Below are 15,153 nucleotides of genomic sequence, written 5' to 3' on the forward strand. Positions count from 1 at the left end.
CAGTCAGATACAGGAGCCGTCTCTACAGTGCACCATTGCACACAGAGTGTCACACTGGATCGTCAATCTAAGCCTCCAGTAGGACCCGCCCCTTTTGCTGCTGAGCTAATCATGAGGCTGCATATTACACGCTGAACTTGTGTATTATTTAAATTATTAAATTATAATAACAACATATATCAATAAATATCTCTAGGCAGAGTTTAATATAGAACATACAGAAGGTAGAGGGTCCCTACTTAATCTCTGCATCAGTTTGGCCTGAAAAACACCAAAGACCTCGGTTTAGCCCAATGTTGCCAGTGGCAATAATAACAATAATAACCCAGCTATCATGTGAGTTGTTACTTTCCCCAGCGTTGAGGCTGAGACACCCACCAGTCTGTCTAGGACTAAAGACGCCTTCTGATGTAAAACGCTGCCGAGATTATCTAGAAAGTCCATCTCTGATCAGTGAATGCGGCGGTTAATCAATGGATTTCAAGACTGTATCCGTTTGTTCACGCTGCAAAAGAACTCTTTCATTTAACTTGCTCTTGCAGACTAATCTAAGAAGACAGATAATGGTTGGTACTTTCCTTTTAGCCGAAATGCTAACAATAAAGGGTTCACAGGAGGTAAATGCTAAAAAAAAAAAAAAAAAAAAAAAAAAAAAAAAAAAAATAATAATGAAACAGTGTCTGTATTGTAGCCAGAAAGTCAGACCTGGTCACTGACAATGGAACATGCTACAGCCAAGAATTTGTATTTGTGAAAAAGAAAGCGGTAGAGTTACACTCTTTAGGTGGAGATCAAAAGCATGCCTCTCCCCCACAACGAACAGATTAGCCAGAAAGAAAGCTAATAGCCATTAGTGGACACACGCGAACACATACACAGATGTATACACTGGGTGGGCTGACGTCCTGTAGGTGCACCTCCGAGACAGTCACAAGGTGTCAGGCTACAGGCGGCGAGGCGCGGTAGTGAATCAGTGCTCTCAAGTAGATTAAAGCATTTCATTAAGATGAGCTTCATGGGCCATTGGATATGAAACCAGTACCTGGGCAATTTAAAATGCCCCCCCCCCCCCCCGGCCTGGTTTAGAGTCACGGGCTGTTTGTAACACTATAATCTCGACGAAGAATATAACCGTCTTTCAGTCGAACCCTAAATTCCAATATGATTCCCTAACGTCTGTGAGTGATTGTGTGCGTCTTTACGATGCCTGGCACAACAACAACAGAATTCTGCTGGTCTCACTGTTTCCATAACCGCAGTCAGTCAGTGACAGAAAAGAAAAAAAAAAAAAAAAAAAAAAAGGTGATGAGGCCACGCCAAATATGAAGGGGAAAATACCTGGACAGGGAGGAAAGGGAGAGAAAAGAGGAGACGGAGGACAGATGGAGGGCAGACACAGAGGTGTATGGAAAGAAAAAAAGAAAACATTCATACGAGCGAAGCTTAGCGAATATTCGGCGACCGGCCCTGTGAACTTGCGGCCTTTCGAGCGCTTACATTAATGATGGCTTTGGACAAACTTCACACGGTCGCAGATTGTAAATTCCAAAAGGCAGAAAATAAAAGGCCGCAGACCCAGAGAAAGACGGTGTGAAAGTGGGAACACGTGAATAGGGTGTAGGTGTTGCTCATAAAGCTTTAAAGAAAGTGAAAACTGTCTCTTAGTTGTTACACTGCTGGGCTCCAGCACCGAGCTCTGATGTCCGGCTGTGTGCGTGACTAAACGAGCAAAGGACTTCCCTGACCCTCAAAGATCACCGGCGGTGTGTTACTTCCTACCCCAGTGTGGGGCTTTAGACTGATCAAAGCTGCGAGAACACACACATACATTTAGCTCGGTAACCTCTCAACCCCTGCGTGTTAAGCAGCAGCTTACAATAAGGACACAATCTTAAACATTTTTATTTGGGCCGAATGGCAAAAAACAACTGCGAGCCTACAGAGGCCGGCTGCTCTGAGGAAGATGTTATTGTTTCTTATTTCATTTACTTACAACGACTACCAGTTTTTTTGTCATTTGTTGTATACAACAGAGTTTTGTTCTCGTCTGTCACACTGAATTTATTCAACCCATGTGACCCATATTTTTATCGCTGCAGTAAATATCAATTCCGGCTTCATTTGTCGTTTGAAACGCTCATTGTTTTCGTAGATTTCCCTCACATTTACAACATTCAGTTGCCCGCAAGTGGTCGCTGATAGGGTTTTGAACTCTTTGTGACAAACCACAGCCGAAGATTTCCACCAACCCTCTTAATCCGAAACGAAAATTCCCCCAGATGGGATCAGACAACTGGCCCTGGCCAAAAAAAAAATAAAAATAAAAAAGTAAATAGGTAAACAACCTATAGTTCTTAAACAACCACGTGGAAAGACACATCCCGTGGTCGTGGAAAAGATGTTGGTCTGTTTGAGAAGGGTCAAATCATTGACATGTATCAAACGGAGAAAACATCTGAGGAGATTGAAGCGGAAACCTGTTCCAGAGTGATGGGGCATCAGGGTAAGACAGACAGATTAAGGTGATTCCCCCATCATGATCCTAGTGTCTACTTAACCAGCCTGTGGGGGCAGTGCTATGATCTGGTGTTGCTGCAGTTGCTCAGGTCTACGTTCAGCAACATTATGCCCAAACAATGAGGTCAGCTGACCTGATTCATTGGGCTCAAATTATCAAAGAGTGGTTCAGGGAGTTTTGTCCTGGAGGAAGGTGCAGAATCCAGCATTCGTGTAAAATCAGATAGAAAAATGACCTCTTAAAACATATAAGAGGCAACTAACCTGAGATGGCGTTGGTGACAGACATAAGCGGGGAGTGCAGGGCGGGGGTGACTCCCCACACCGTGTGGTATCCCACGATGCCAGCCAGACCAAAGGTGGTGACCATCTGGGTGAAGGCAGCGTTGGGAGCAGCCAGGCCCAGACTCAGCAGGGTGGCGACACCTGGCGCGGAGAAAGACAAGGATGAAGACGTCAAGCTAGAGCCGCTCTAAGAAAGGGGAAAAAAAAAAAAGGGCTTCGCAAGTACAAAAAAGTCATTTCAACCAAAATAATGTTTCACATTAGGGGGCGAGGCCTAAAAGGAGGTCAGATAACATTCAGGTTAATTCTGTGCAGGAGAAAAGTTATTTCCTGTCTCCTAACAAGACGTTTGGGTTGTATAAATTGGTGATTTCCCTAACTCTAAGCACATTTGGTGTGTGTTTGACCACCCATGTTGTCCTAATTTCCTTTTCCCCTCAGACAGGTACACTTACCAGTTTCAAACAAAGTTTTCTTGTACGGACTTGAACATAGACGAATTTGTCCGTCTACACGGGTCGGTCTAAAATGATTAAAACAGCCTCGTCACACGCCAGGCTAATAAGCATTAAGCAGGTTCTTGCTCAAAATAAATAAACAAATCGGCAGGCGACGTCAGTAGCCGAGCATTGGTGTTAAGTAGGAAACTACTCGTGCACCTAAACAATGTGTGAACCACATTAACTACATGTGGCGCACTTACACAGAGCGCTGTGTAGCTCCATGGGAACCCCTCACTACAGCGCTACTTCAAACAAACACTCAGCAGGACGCCGTTTTTACAATGCACACTTCCTGACGCTAACAGGGTGCCTGCATGTGTGTGTGTGTGTGTAATACGCCTCTGTCACTTCACGCCTCCTGTGCACATTCCTGCAGTGACCTAAAAAGCTGCTTATTAACCCAACCTTCACCTTATAGCGGGACCTCGATCTCCCTTAAAAATGCAACGTTAATGCAGTTAACGTCAGTAAAAGTTTCAGGCGTGTAAACGGGTACGTGATTCTGATTTTGCGTTTGTGAGCTGAATTTAACGGGACACCCTTCGGGTTCATCCGGGACGGCTGACCTCCGGTGTACGCGCCAGCAGTGGTGAGCGTGGCGGCGAAGGGGGAGACCTGCGCAGCCTTCTCCTTCTCCAGTTCCTGGACGGACTTGGGTTTAGGAGGAGCGGCGGTGGGCAAGTTGTTGGGCTGAGGAGCGGGGAACAGGTTCTTTCCGTTCTGGGGGTGACGATGAATTGGCGAGAGATTGATACAGAGAGAAAAGAAGACAGAGTTACAAAGGAACAAGTTCATCGAGTGTTTCTTAACCACAAAAAAAGGGGTATAATACATAACACATAATACATTCAAATAATACCTGATCGTCTGCAATGACCTCAGTTGCACTTGCAAATCTATGAAACACTAGACTTCGTTGTCAGGATAAAGAAGGTGAATGATTAGTTGGACCTGTACAGTAACTAATATCTGATTGCAGCATCATTCATAAAGACTGTGATCTGATGTGGGTCAAATAACTAACTGAAATGTGATTACAGGCTGATTACAGTAAAAATTATCCACCCAAAATATAACAATGATATATCACTAAGGACTTATGTAAACAATACGGGTCCACCTGACTGGAGAAATCTACAGCGGTCGCGGTTTGACTTGAAAGCTCAGTAATGATGGCGAGATCCGTATTCTAGTTCCCCGATAACAATGCATCAACTGATAATTCTGTTTATTTAGCTTAACGTACAAGTCAACGCTGATAAGATTCAGGACACTAAGTGGGCAATATTACAGCTGTACTCTTGTTATCTAAAAGCAAAAAGTCAACACCGGTACACAGCTGATAAGATTTAAGTGCTAAAGGTATTCAGATTGATTCATTTTAAAAATCTAATTATAGGCAAGTGCTGATATTCCAACATCAAAACTCATCTAACAAATAAAACAACTTACAAGTAACTGACTACATTAAGATGCATCCTATATTAAGTTATACAAATCAAGTTTGCATGTGTGTGTAATAGTTTTAAGGTAGATGCTCTAAACCTAATAAGAAGAGCAGAATGTGTCCTCAGGGTGACACCTAGTGACTGTAGCTTGCACCTGCAGCATTTAAATGTTTCTTTTAATGACTTCAGGTTAGTTGCGAGCAGTAAGCTATGTCTCTAAAGTTGAGGTTTGGTTTAACAGTAACTGTAGATGCATGTTTTTTTTTTTTTTTTTTTTTTTTAATAACATCATACCTGCATGACAACAGATCCCCTGACCACGTGGTCCATGGTCCCGTAGTCGAACACGTCCTTCACATCAAGGTAAAAGTTGTCCTTGTCGGGGCTGATGGCCCGAATCAGCTTAGTGATGTTGTTGGAGTACAGAGTACTGGACTGCGTTGGTAGACGGCTGGGCAGGTCTGTGTAACCGATATGGGTGACTCCCTAAAAAAAAAAAAAAGATACCAGTGGTTTACATAAAACAACCTACATCATCAGCTTAAACCAACGTGACTTATGTTTTAACGGTGTGTGTATACCTTGTGTACAGACAGCTCTCCAGGTACCGTGGTCTCAATGTTTCCACCAGCCTCAGCAGCCAAGTCTACCACCACCGACCCGTCTTTCATGCTCTCCACCATGGGTTTAGTGATCAGGATGGGTGCCCGCCTACCTACGATGTTAAAATAAAGAAAGACGGACATGAAGGCCTCGTTTACAGTATTTGCAAAGTCTCCAACCCCCTGTCCAGTAGAAAGACAGACAACTGTTTACACAGCCTTAGTTTTTGAAGGAAGTGGCCTTCACTTCACAGGTTCAGAGCCTGTACGTGAGCTGCGCTTCCGAGCCTACCAGGAATAAGAGCGGTGGTGATGATGATGTCCACCTCCTGACACTGCTTGGCAAACAGTTTCATCTCCGCCTCGATGAACTCCTTCGACATTTCCTTGGCGTAGCCCCCCTGGCCTTCTCCCGACTCCTTGACGTCCACCTCCAGGGGCTCTGCACCCAGAGATTTGAACTGCTCCAAAGCTGCAGCTCTGAAAGAGGATAGAGGTGAGGTCATTTCTTTGTCAGGCATAAAACACAAGCTGCATCTGATTATGACTGAAAATAAATAAAAAATAAATAGATTCACTCGCCCGGCGGAAAATTAATTACCGTGTATTGTGAAAATCAAACATAATGAATCATTTTTAGAGCAACAATAAAATGGTTCCAGGTTTTGAAATACAAATGCAGCGGTTTCTCTTATGTTACGCTTGATACTCGAATAAATTTAAAAAAGAAATAAAAAAATTATAAGTGTCGGTCAAACAAAAGCCAACTGAAGACACTGTCACAGTGTGTGAGAAATTTACATTTCCACCGATTTTCTGAGATTATTTTTTACAAAACAAATAATGAATTCATTCAGAAATAATTTGCCGGATGACCAGAACTGAAAATATTTACATGGAAAGTTACAAAGGCATATTTTCCTATGAATTTAAACTACATGTTCAAATGAGAACTTTTCCGTATGAGGGACTCAAGTAGTGAAGAGTAATTTCCCCCCATTTATTACAGCCTCACTGCTCATTTCCAACAGCCATTACCTCACAAGAAAATTGCCCCTCTTGAAAAATGCAGGTGTTTTTTTTTTTTTTTTTTTTACTGTTAAGGAGCCAAAAGTCAGATATTTTTCACTGTGGTTCGCCCCGTAGTCATCTGCCCTGTTTGATTAACACCACTGGCCATATAAGCTGGTGCACAGGACAAACGAACCTGGTATCAAATCCTCTAACGATGGCTCCCATGGCCCTGGCAGTACCAGCGGCTGCCAACCCGGCGACACCTCCTCCAATGATCAGAACCTATTAAAAGACACAGAAAAACAGTCAGCGATGGCCAAGAACAGTCTATGTGCACCATAAATTTAATGCACACATTCACTGATTATACATTCATTCTAAAGTAACAGAAATATCAACTCCAAACACACACAGTGTCGTACTACGTACCTTTGCAGGTGGCACTTTCCCAGCTGCTGTGATTTGACCAGTGAAAAACCTCCCAAAGCTGTTAGCTGCCAGCACTACGGCCTTGTACCTGGAATGACACGTGGCAAATGATTGTGTCCAAAGTTATACAGCTGGAATTAAAATTACAAAAACATTATAGTATTAAAAAGTAAGTATTAGAAGATATTTGAATTAAAGTTGTATAAACTAGATGTAAAATGAAATTACTGTTTATAAGACAGAAAGACTATAGAATTACTGGTATTATTCCATTAGCACAAACAGCAGGAACTAGCCAGGTTTGCTCAGTTAGCTAAAGGTTTTGGTTTGCTATATTTATATACCTTTAAACTGTACAACGTTACCAGTGTATCAATACTTTACATTGAATTATGCTTATATTGTAAGAAGGAAAATGACATTAATGGAGAAGTAAATAAATAATGTGCATAGTCTTCATTTGTGTGAGCATCAGAAGGTCGTACCCGGCGATGTTCGCCATGGAGCTCAGTGCATCAAAACCCTGAGCGATGGTGACTCTGGGCACTTGGTCCATAGCCACGACGGTGGCTTTCTTCTGGGACAGCATGTCCATCAGCTCCGGGTTCTGAGCCGGATAGACGAAGCTGACAAGGGTGGCTGCATCCTTCATGCACTCCACCTCATGGACGCCCAAAGAAGGGTTGAAAACTGGACCGCGAACCTGGAACAAAAGGAATTCAGCTTGGATTCATCCGAGCATGACCTGAATTCTGCACATCCGACGGGAGGATGTGTCACAGTATATTTTTGGATTTAACTGCAGCTCTCCAGGACATTGAAGCTACTGTAAAGTGGGACATTTGTATCTTCATGAAAGGTTTTATCTTTTCTACGGTACATCAAATCCTGTGTTCCCAATTTCACTCACTGTGGCCTGAGCACTATTCTATATATTATATTATATTATATTATATTATATTATATTATAGATTTAAAGCAGACGTTTTTATTGAACAGGAAAATCATCAACATCCTTTAAATTTCCACATTCCATTATTGCACATTGAAGACATATTTGACAGCATGTTTTGACATTTCACAGTTTAAGTGATGACTTGAATAGTTGCCCTGCAGGATTACCTTGCTGCTGCTGCTGCTTAGTAGTTTCCAGATGTATCGTTCTTCCTCAAAAATGGACCCAACAGTTCTGTCCCTTTCAACCCTTTTCATTTAATTATCCTGGCCTAGGAAGCTTTCTTTTCCAAATTGCCGCGCTCTGTCATCCACCCACACATCGGGCGCCAAAATCTGCCGCCTTCAAAACGCCGACTGGCCCTCATTACCTCCTCTCAAGCAGTCCCTCAGACAACGAGACACCTCTGACATGTTCAACTGCTTGCAAGATTTCATCCGACCACTTAACGTGTCTGATCCTTCTCCGCTTCCTTCCCTCGTCCTCACTTTAAACCTCACCTTCACCAGCACGTCGGACGCCAGGACGTCTTTGAGGTCTTTAACCGTCGCTCCGGCCTGGGTGTAATGTTCGTCTGCGAACTTGGACGACTCTCCGGCACCGGACTCGACGACCACGTTGAAGCCCTGCTTGATGAGTGCCTGGACACCGGCGGGAGACAGCGCCACGCGGCGTTCATTCTGGAAAATCTCTTTGGGAACGCCGACTGTGAGTTGTTTGTATGGAATACCTGGAGAGGGAGAGAGAGAGGGAAACGGTAACAAACATTAACATTGTGGTTAATTCATTTATTTACACGTCGTGCTTCACTAGTGACAGATGACCCTGGAAGTCACGCTAAGGTAACAATCAGCCGGCTTGAAAACTAAGATGTTATTGACACAGTCAGGTTGTTCCAACGTGTTTTAAGAATTTGCAGAATATTTTAATCTTATACACCAACACGTTTATGATACGCATTGCGCTTTAAAACAGCAGAAAAATAAATATTAGGCAACAGAAAATGAGGAAGTGATCGTTCGTAGCTTTATTTTTATACAGTTTTTTAGTTCATTTAGTTCCTCATTGCAGTGAACGACGGCTTAACACTGCGTTTACTATAAATACTGTATTGTACGTTCAACGCCCTTTGTAGGCAGAGGTTTCTGTCCTGTTACGTAATAACAGACTTCAGTCATGCAGTGTGCAAGTGGCCCATCATTTGAAAAAATTAGCATTAGAACTACAAGTAGAAAAGGACACCAACAGAACAACACAATGGGCATTAAGCCACGGTAAAACAGTACACAGTTCATTTGGTTTGCGCAAGAGGGAAAATAAAGTGTCTTAAAAACAGTGGTTCAAAGTTTTTTTTTTTTTTTCAGTATCCAGACTCATAGTGTTACTTGCAGGTCACATGCTGAGTTGGCTTGTATGGAAAGTTCCACTGCACTCTTTCCCACTGTCTCATCTATACATAAACACACGAGCCTGCTGCCCTTCCTCTATCCTGCCACTATGAACCATGACCAGCCCTGGTCTACTGAAAGCAATTCAGCACAAAACAAGAGTGCAAGTCGGTCATGTTTGTTAAAAAAAAAAATGCAAATTTGCATCTTAATTTCTCTTGATAATCTCATACAGGAGATATGATTATGATACCCTTTAAACCACAACATTTTGATGAAGCTGCAGTAGTTAGCTGGACCTAATTCAGGACTTGATATTTTTCCACATCAGAGCCACAAAAGAAGCCCCGATTTTCCAAGAAGAAAGGCTCAGTTTAGCTGAGCAGTCAGGGATGTTTGAATAGTAGGAAGGGAAATTAGGTGGGGCCATGTGATACTTAAAACTGTTTTTTTTTTTTCCAGTCAAGTGTGTCTGAATTTGTCCAAGCTTTTGCTAAAGGCTTCCTGCTATTCCATAGCACAATTAAGGCCACAAACTGATCTGACATAAAAACAACAGTAAAGGCCAACTGTGATGTTCCCTCACATCGTCTGTGCCTGGAATGAGAAGGGGCACATGGAGAAATCGCAAAGGCTACAGCCGGGGACAAGCTAACGCATACGTGAGAGGAAATAACTCTCCGAACCAACAGGTGGCAGCAGTCTGCGTCTATCATCCATAAGAGGAAATCAGTAAAGGTAGGATGAGCTAGGCAGAGGTACAAACTGCTGCACAGAGCTTAGTCTACAGTCAATTTATTCTAATTGTTATTATTCATTCTAATCATGTTTTTGAGGAAATATTCACACATTTGAATGTTCAATTGAGATGAAGAACGATAGACGCAGTCTGCAGCCAGCCAATGCAGTAGTCGTGGCAGGGCTGCGTTAGCCGTTTAACACACTGTAGAAACAGATCACATAGCACCTGCTAACTGCCAACAATCTTTCATAAAGCAGTGTCATCTTCTCCACTCTGCAGCCAACAAATCAAACCTCACGTCAACACGTGGTCTCAATCTACGCTATATGTCTGGAGGCCGCCTGGATGTCAGAGCGTTATCACATGCACATGTAAGCCGATACTTGTGTGTCCAGAATAGACGCTGCCAGCTGTTACTAGAGCTGGCTCAACTGCAAGAATGTCAACCTCTGTCACCGTGAACCAGAGAGAGAGAGAGACAGACCGACATCAGGGGCACAACTGTGAAAACCTGCACGCGCAGACATAAAGCTCCTGCAGCCGGCTGGTACCGGCTGCGCAGTACACACACACACACACCTACTGCCTGGTCACTGGATCCGTGCTTCAGGGAGAGGAAAATGTAGAACAATGCCTAAGGGCAGCAGTACCCTTTATGTGACCTTGCTGTGAGAAGTACATGCAGGTAGCAACACTAACTTTAAACCTACAAGAAGAAACCCGACGTTGAGTAGAAATTACTACGTGGGATTACAAGGAGCCTTCTGTTTAGCTGCCTTTATCTCTATTTTGGCTAAACAGCGGTTTAACTAAAATGTTATGACCTCAAAGATAAGCGTGAGGAGAAAATGAATGGATATATTTACATTTTGAACACGACCACAGATTTGTTTTATGAGTTGCCAAATCCGACAAGGGACGCAACGAGGGCTTCCACTTAACTGCCAGCTTTAACCTCAAGTTAAAACACCCGATGCACAAGAACATGAGAATCCACACAGAAGCTACATCTGGCGCTGCTTTCAGGCGGCTATCACTGGGCAAACTTCTACCACTGAATCAGAACAGATGTTAAGTAGCAGGAGGACCCATCCAAGAATCAAAATCAAATCTAATTTACTAAAAGCATCTACTACTAAATGGTCTGTTCAGTACAAATGCATAAATATGACATTCAAAACATTAGGCAGAAATTCTTAAAGACAGAAACAGTGTAATGCTATTTTAAAAAGCCATCCACAAACATGCAGAACATGTGTTTGTATGAACGTCTCTTGGTTCACAGTCAGTGCACTGCCATTAGTCTGTGACTGGTGTGACATGCACCTAAAAAAAACAGAGGCGCTTGTGATGGCAAGTGTTACATAACATGCACAATCTTTCTCCTGAGCATTTCCCAAAAAAAGACAGAAATTTGTTTCCCACAGTTGTATTTGTTCCAGGAAGTCTGTTAATGGTGTGACACAAGGGCAGCATGTCAACATGACAACTGTATACTTCTGATGATGCTTGGTGTACATATAAGACCCATGCTGTCATTAGTATTTTGTAGCAGTAAAGATCACGTGACCCTCATTAATACTTACAGCAAGCGATCACTTAAAGTTACAATGCAACAATGATGAGTTGCACGGTACTGAAAGTCGAATCTATTCAGATGAGGAAAAACTCAGCATCCGAATAATTGCATTGTAAATGATACTGTGTTCGTCAATCCGCTGCTAGTCTCTTACCTGGACTGGCACACCGCCAGAGAGCTTGATGGGTCCTGAAAAACCGCACGCATGACGATTTGATAGCACCGCCGCTCTGCAGCTTCACCGAGGAGACGCCGCTAAACACCGGGGCCGAGCAGCTGGCCACCACAACACGGAGGAGGCTCGCCATGGTGCGCACACACACACCTGACACTCGCACTGCAGGGGGAGGTCAACGGGACACACAGCAGCCCTCCTGGGGAGGAGACATGACGGACGGATAGCAACAGACCGAGAGGGGAGAGGGGAGGGGGTTTACATTAGAGGTTAGAAGTTAACAGGGTGAAAGTGCGTAAAGGTGAGAGTACCAATTTCACCAAGAATCCACAAGTGACTGCACACATACGGCAAAAGAGATACAGAAAAATGCGCTGCCTTGTTCCATAGGAATAACCACATATAAGTAACCACTGTTTAGGCAACAGGTCACGTTGACTTTCAACAAGCATTTGCACCTAAATCCAACATGCATTCTGTTTGGAGTCACACTACCAATCTTTTATGGGCTTATGCTACCATGCAAACGTGTACACTTTTTTTTCTGCTTTTGATTTAGGAAGGACAAATAGCTTCATCTGTACACAACAAAACCACTATTTTAAACTGCAAGGCACTGAATACCGTAGAGGCACAAATCAACATGTTTACTTTAAAAGCCGATAGTGGAACTGGGATAAACTGGGTGAGTGACTGGTGTATTAGGGTTTAAACTAGAACTGGCTGGCTATAAACTCCGCTAGGTCACTCTGTGCGCACTGGATAATGACACATGTCTTAGAGACAAGGTCAAAAAACATACATATATGCCTGTGTGTATGTGAGTCAAACCCAAATTTAAACAGAAAAATAAACAGCAGCTCTTTGATTTCTGATATTTTTTTCCCCATAGTTTTAAATAATGAACCTATAATTCCAAGGTTAATCAAATTCTAAGAAACGTGCACTTCTAAAAACCGCAGCCGCCACAATAAAAACACAGGTGGATGAAAGGCTCTTTCAGGTTATTTTGTTGGGAACTTCGCGAACGTTGAACAGTTTTTTTCAGGTGTGGTAAATGAATTGGGAAAGTAAAACAATCAAAATAGTCTCTGGAGATAATGAATGGTCAATAAGATCAATACAGGCGTAATATAACTTAACTAGGAGGTAATTTAATGTCACATTTTCATATTTAGAAAACTGACCACGTCATCAAAGCGCGCTGCTTTGACGCGGTCCAGAAATATGAATGGCTCGGTTTCAGTTCAGACATTCTCTCCTGTGTATATTACTCATCATATTGCCACAGTTTGCTGCTTTGTGCTCAATGTATCTTATTAAACCTGGTGTACACCCTCATAAAAGTGCGGTTAACGGCCCTGTTAACTTTTTATTACCCAGCCAGTCAACAATAAAAACATATTTACATCCATCTACTGCTTCTCAGCCGCTTCACAACCGAACCAGCGAAAGATGCCGTAAAAACTGGTGGATTAAATGTATTTTTAGCGTGACAGTTCTCAACAACATTTCTCTGAGAGTCCAGAGAGAGCATGAGTTTAACCCGGGGGTTACCACGTCTCTCTTTTTGTCTCCCATCGCAGCTAAATGTAGCCGCCAGGGGAGGAAGAGGAGGAGTTGAAGCTAACGAGAGTTAGCTCCCGCGCTACCCGGGAACAAAGTCGCATCCGTTTCATGAATGTAGGCGGCGAGTGAGTCAAAATGTCCCCTCTGCACACTCACAGACACGCAAACCGAAACAAATGCACGGCAGAGAATGAGAGTAGACGCATAAAAGAAGGGTACCCCCACTGACCTTTGCGGACAGTCCGGGCTCTGTGCAGCACAGCGAGCTTTCTGTCGACCCGGAAGGTGTCTGCTGGAGACACATCGGCATAGAGATATTATTGGATCATATGATGAGACGCATCAGAGGATATCCGACAACATTTGATGCATTGTCACCGATGGCTCATAAATAAAAAAAGAATAGCATTAAATACCTATTGTGCATGTGTTTGCTTTGCAGCTACCTCTATATTTTAACGTTTGACAGTAATATGTCCAAATTCTATATTGGCGAATGAATGTAGTTGCAGAGTTACGTGTTTTAGTTGTGTTTTCAGGAGCATAGATTTCTGAACGCATAAACCGCAGCCACATAAAGGCAAATGCACATCTAATGATGCGGAAATTGACCGAAGATGACAGATTTATCTTAAAACAGAAATGGAGTTCCAAAATGATACCGAGGATGCAACACCGTGTGCGTCCACTCAGAGGCGCTATGTTACAGGTTTATGTCAGAAATGATATCCTTGCAACACAAGAGAAGTGTTGTCTTTCTTTCTTGAGAAAAGGGGAAAAGTTGCATGTGCTTCTGCAGCACACTTGCACAAAATTGTATGTCCTTTGTGTCTCCGTCATGTTTGTATGCTACACCTGGTTTTCATTAGTCTTTTTTTCACCCTAGTCCTCAATACATATATATATATATATATATATATATGTATAATATATATATATTATATATATATATATATATATATATATATATACATATCCTTGCAGTGTGCAGTATGTACATGCGCTATATTTAGAACAGTGAGGATAGAAGTGACTGCATTTCACACCTCTATATTTTAACACACTGTGGACATGAGAGGTACCTAGTGTGGTAAATTGAATTACACAATGAAACAGCTGTCCTTCCATATAGCAGCGCACAAGGACAAGATGCAGGGTCACAGTGTCAGACAGTTTAAACGACACCTTCAGGCAGTTTATACATACCTGCATGTCTATAGGCTGTGTTCACTAACATCTCGGACACTCTTGCTCTGAAGCAACACTCTGCAGTGCTGAAATCACACACAGGAGCTCCGTTAGTCAGAAATCCATTCATTCTGTTGTGAAAATATAATTTTAAAGAAATTGTATCCACTGACAGATCTTCAAAAAATATAGAATGTTTTGAGCGAACTCATGGCCGTGATTTCAGGGTGTGTCTAGTGGAGATAAACTACAGCCTATGAAGTCCAGGGTTTTCAGGTTTAGTGATACCACTGCTGGCATGTGGTTACTGAAAGAGGGGATTTGAGCCTATTGATGCTGGTCTCAACTGTAGTCCACAGAAATATTACACCATGATGAAAATGTGAGCTCGTATGATCAGTGTATATGTGTATGTATGTATCTGGGGATAGATTAAACTAAAACCCTTTAAAATGATGCCTTTAAAAATGTAACACATGGGCCTTCCTTATATTATTTACAAAATGCAACCCCGAACACCAGCACCTTACCAGCAGTGGCACAGTCATTCACTATATGTGAAGTATAGTGCTGATTTACTATATTATATATATTTACTTCTGTTTTGTGACAAATCTTTGTTAATGAAAAACATAGATTTGCAAAATTTCTACAGTGCTACATACTTTATACAGTCTACAACCATTTTGGGTCAGACTTAGAGATCATCTGGTTCTCTTTATCTGGCTCAAAGAGTGGAATGCGTCGTTGCTACGCCTG

The 15,153-nt window shown here is 42.5% G+C and overlaps 1 protein-coding gene across 1 annotated transcript in view; it reads right to left on the reverse strand.

Annotated features, from left to right (window-relative positions):
* nnt (nicotinamide nucleotide transhydrogenase) overlaps positions 1 to 13,509 on the reverse strand; it is a 32,113-nt gene extending 18,604 nt beyond the window's left edge. Inside the window, exons 1-11 of the mRNA XM_047569398.1 lie at positions 13,436 to 13,509; positions 11,617 to 11,836; positions 8,254 to 8,483; positions 7,284 to 7,501; positions 6,799 to 6,886; positions 6,563 to 6,651; positions 5,648 to 5,835; positions 5,335 to 5,468; positions 5,048 to 5,239; positions 3,872 to 4,025; positions 2,782 to 2,943 (exon numbers count right to left, since the gene is read on the reverse strand). Coding sequence (XP_047425354.1) covers positions 2,782 to 2,943; positions 3,872 to 4,025; positions 5,048 to 5,239; positions 5,335 to 5,468; positions 5,648 to 5,835; positions 6,563 to 6,651; positions 6,799 to 6,886; positions 7,284 to 7,501; positions 8,254 to 8,483; positions 11,617 to 11,770 — 1,609 coding nt within the window. The 5' untranslated portion in view covers positions 11,771 to 11,836; positions 13,436 to 13,509. The remainder of the gene's footprint in view (positions 1 to 2,781; positions 2,944 to 3,871; positions 4,026 to 5,047; positions 5,240 to 5,334; positions 5,469 to 5,647; positions 5,836 to 6,562; positions 6,652 to 6,798; positions 6,887 to 7,283; positions 7,502 to 8,253; positions 8,484 to 11,616; positions 11,837 to 13,435) is intronic.
* Between the last annotated feature and the right edge of the window lie 1,644 nt (positions 13,510 to 15,153).

Source organism: Mugil cephalus, chromosome 19 (genome assembly GCF_022458985.1).
Source record: "Mugil cephalus isolate CIBA_MC_2020 chromosome 19, CIBA_Mcephalus_1.1, whole genome shotgun sequence".
Lineage (NCBI taxonomy): Eukaryota > Metazoa > Chordata > Actinopteri > Mugiliformes > Mugilidae > Mugil > Mugil cephalus.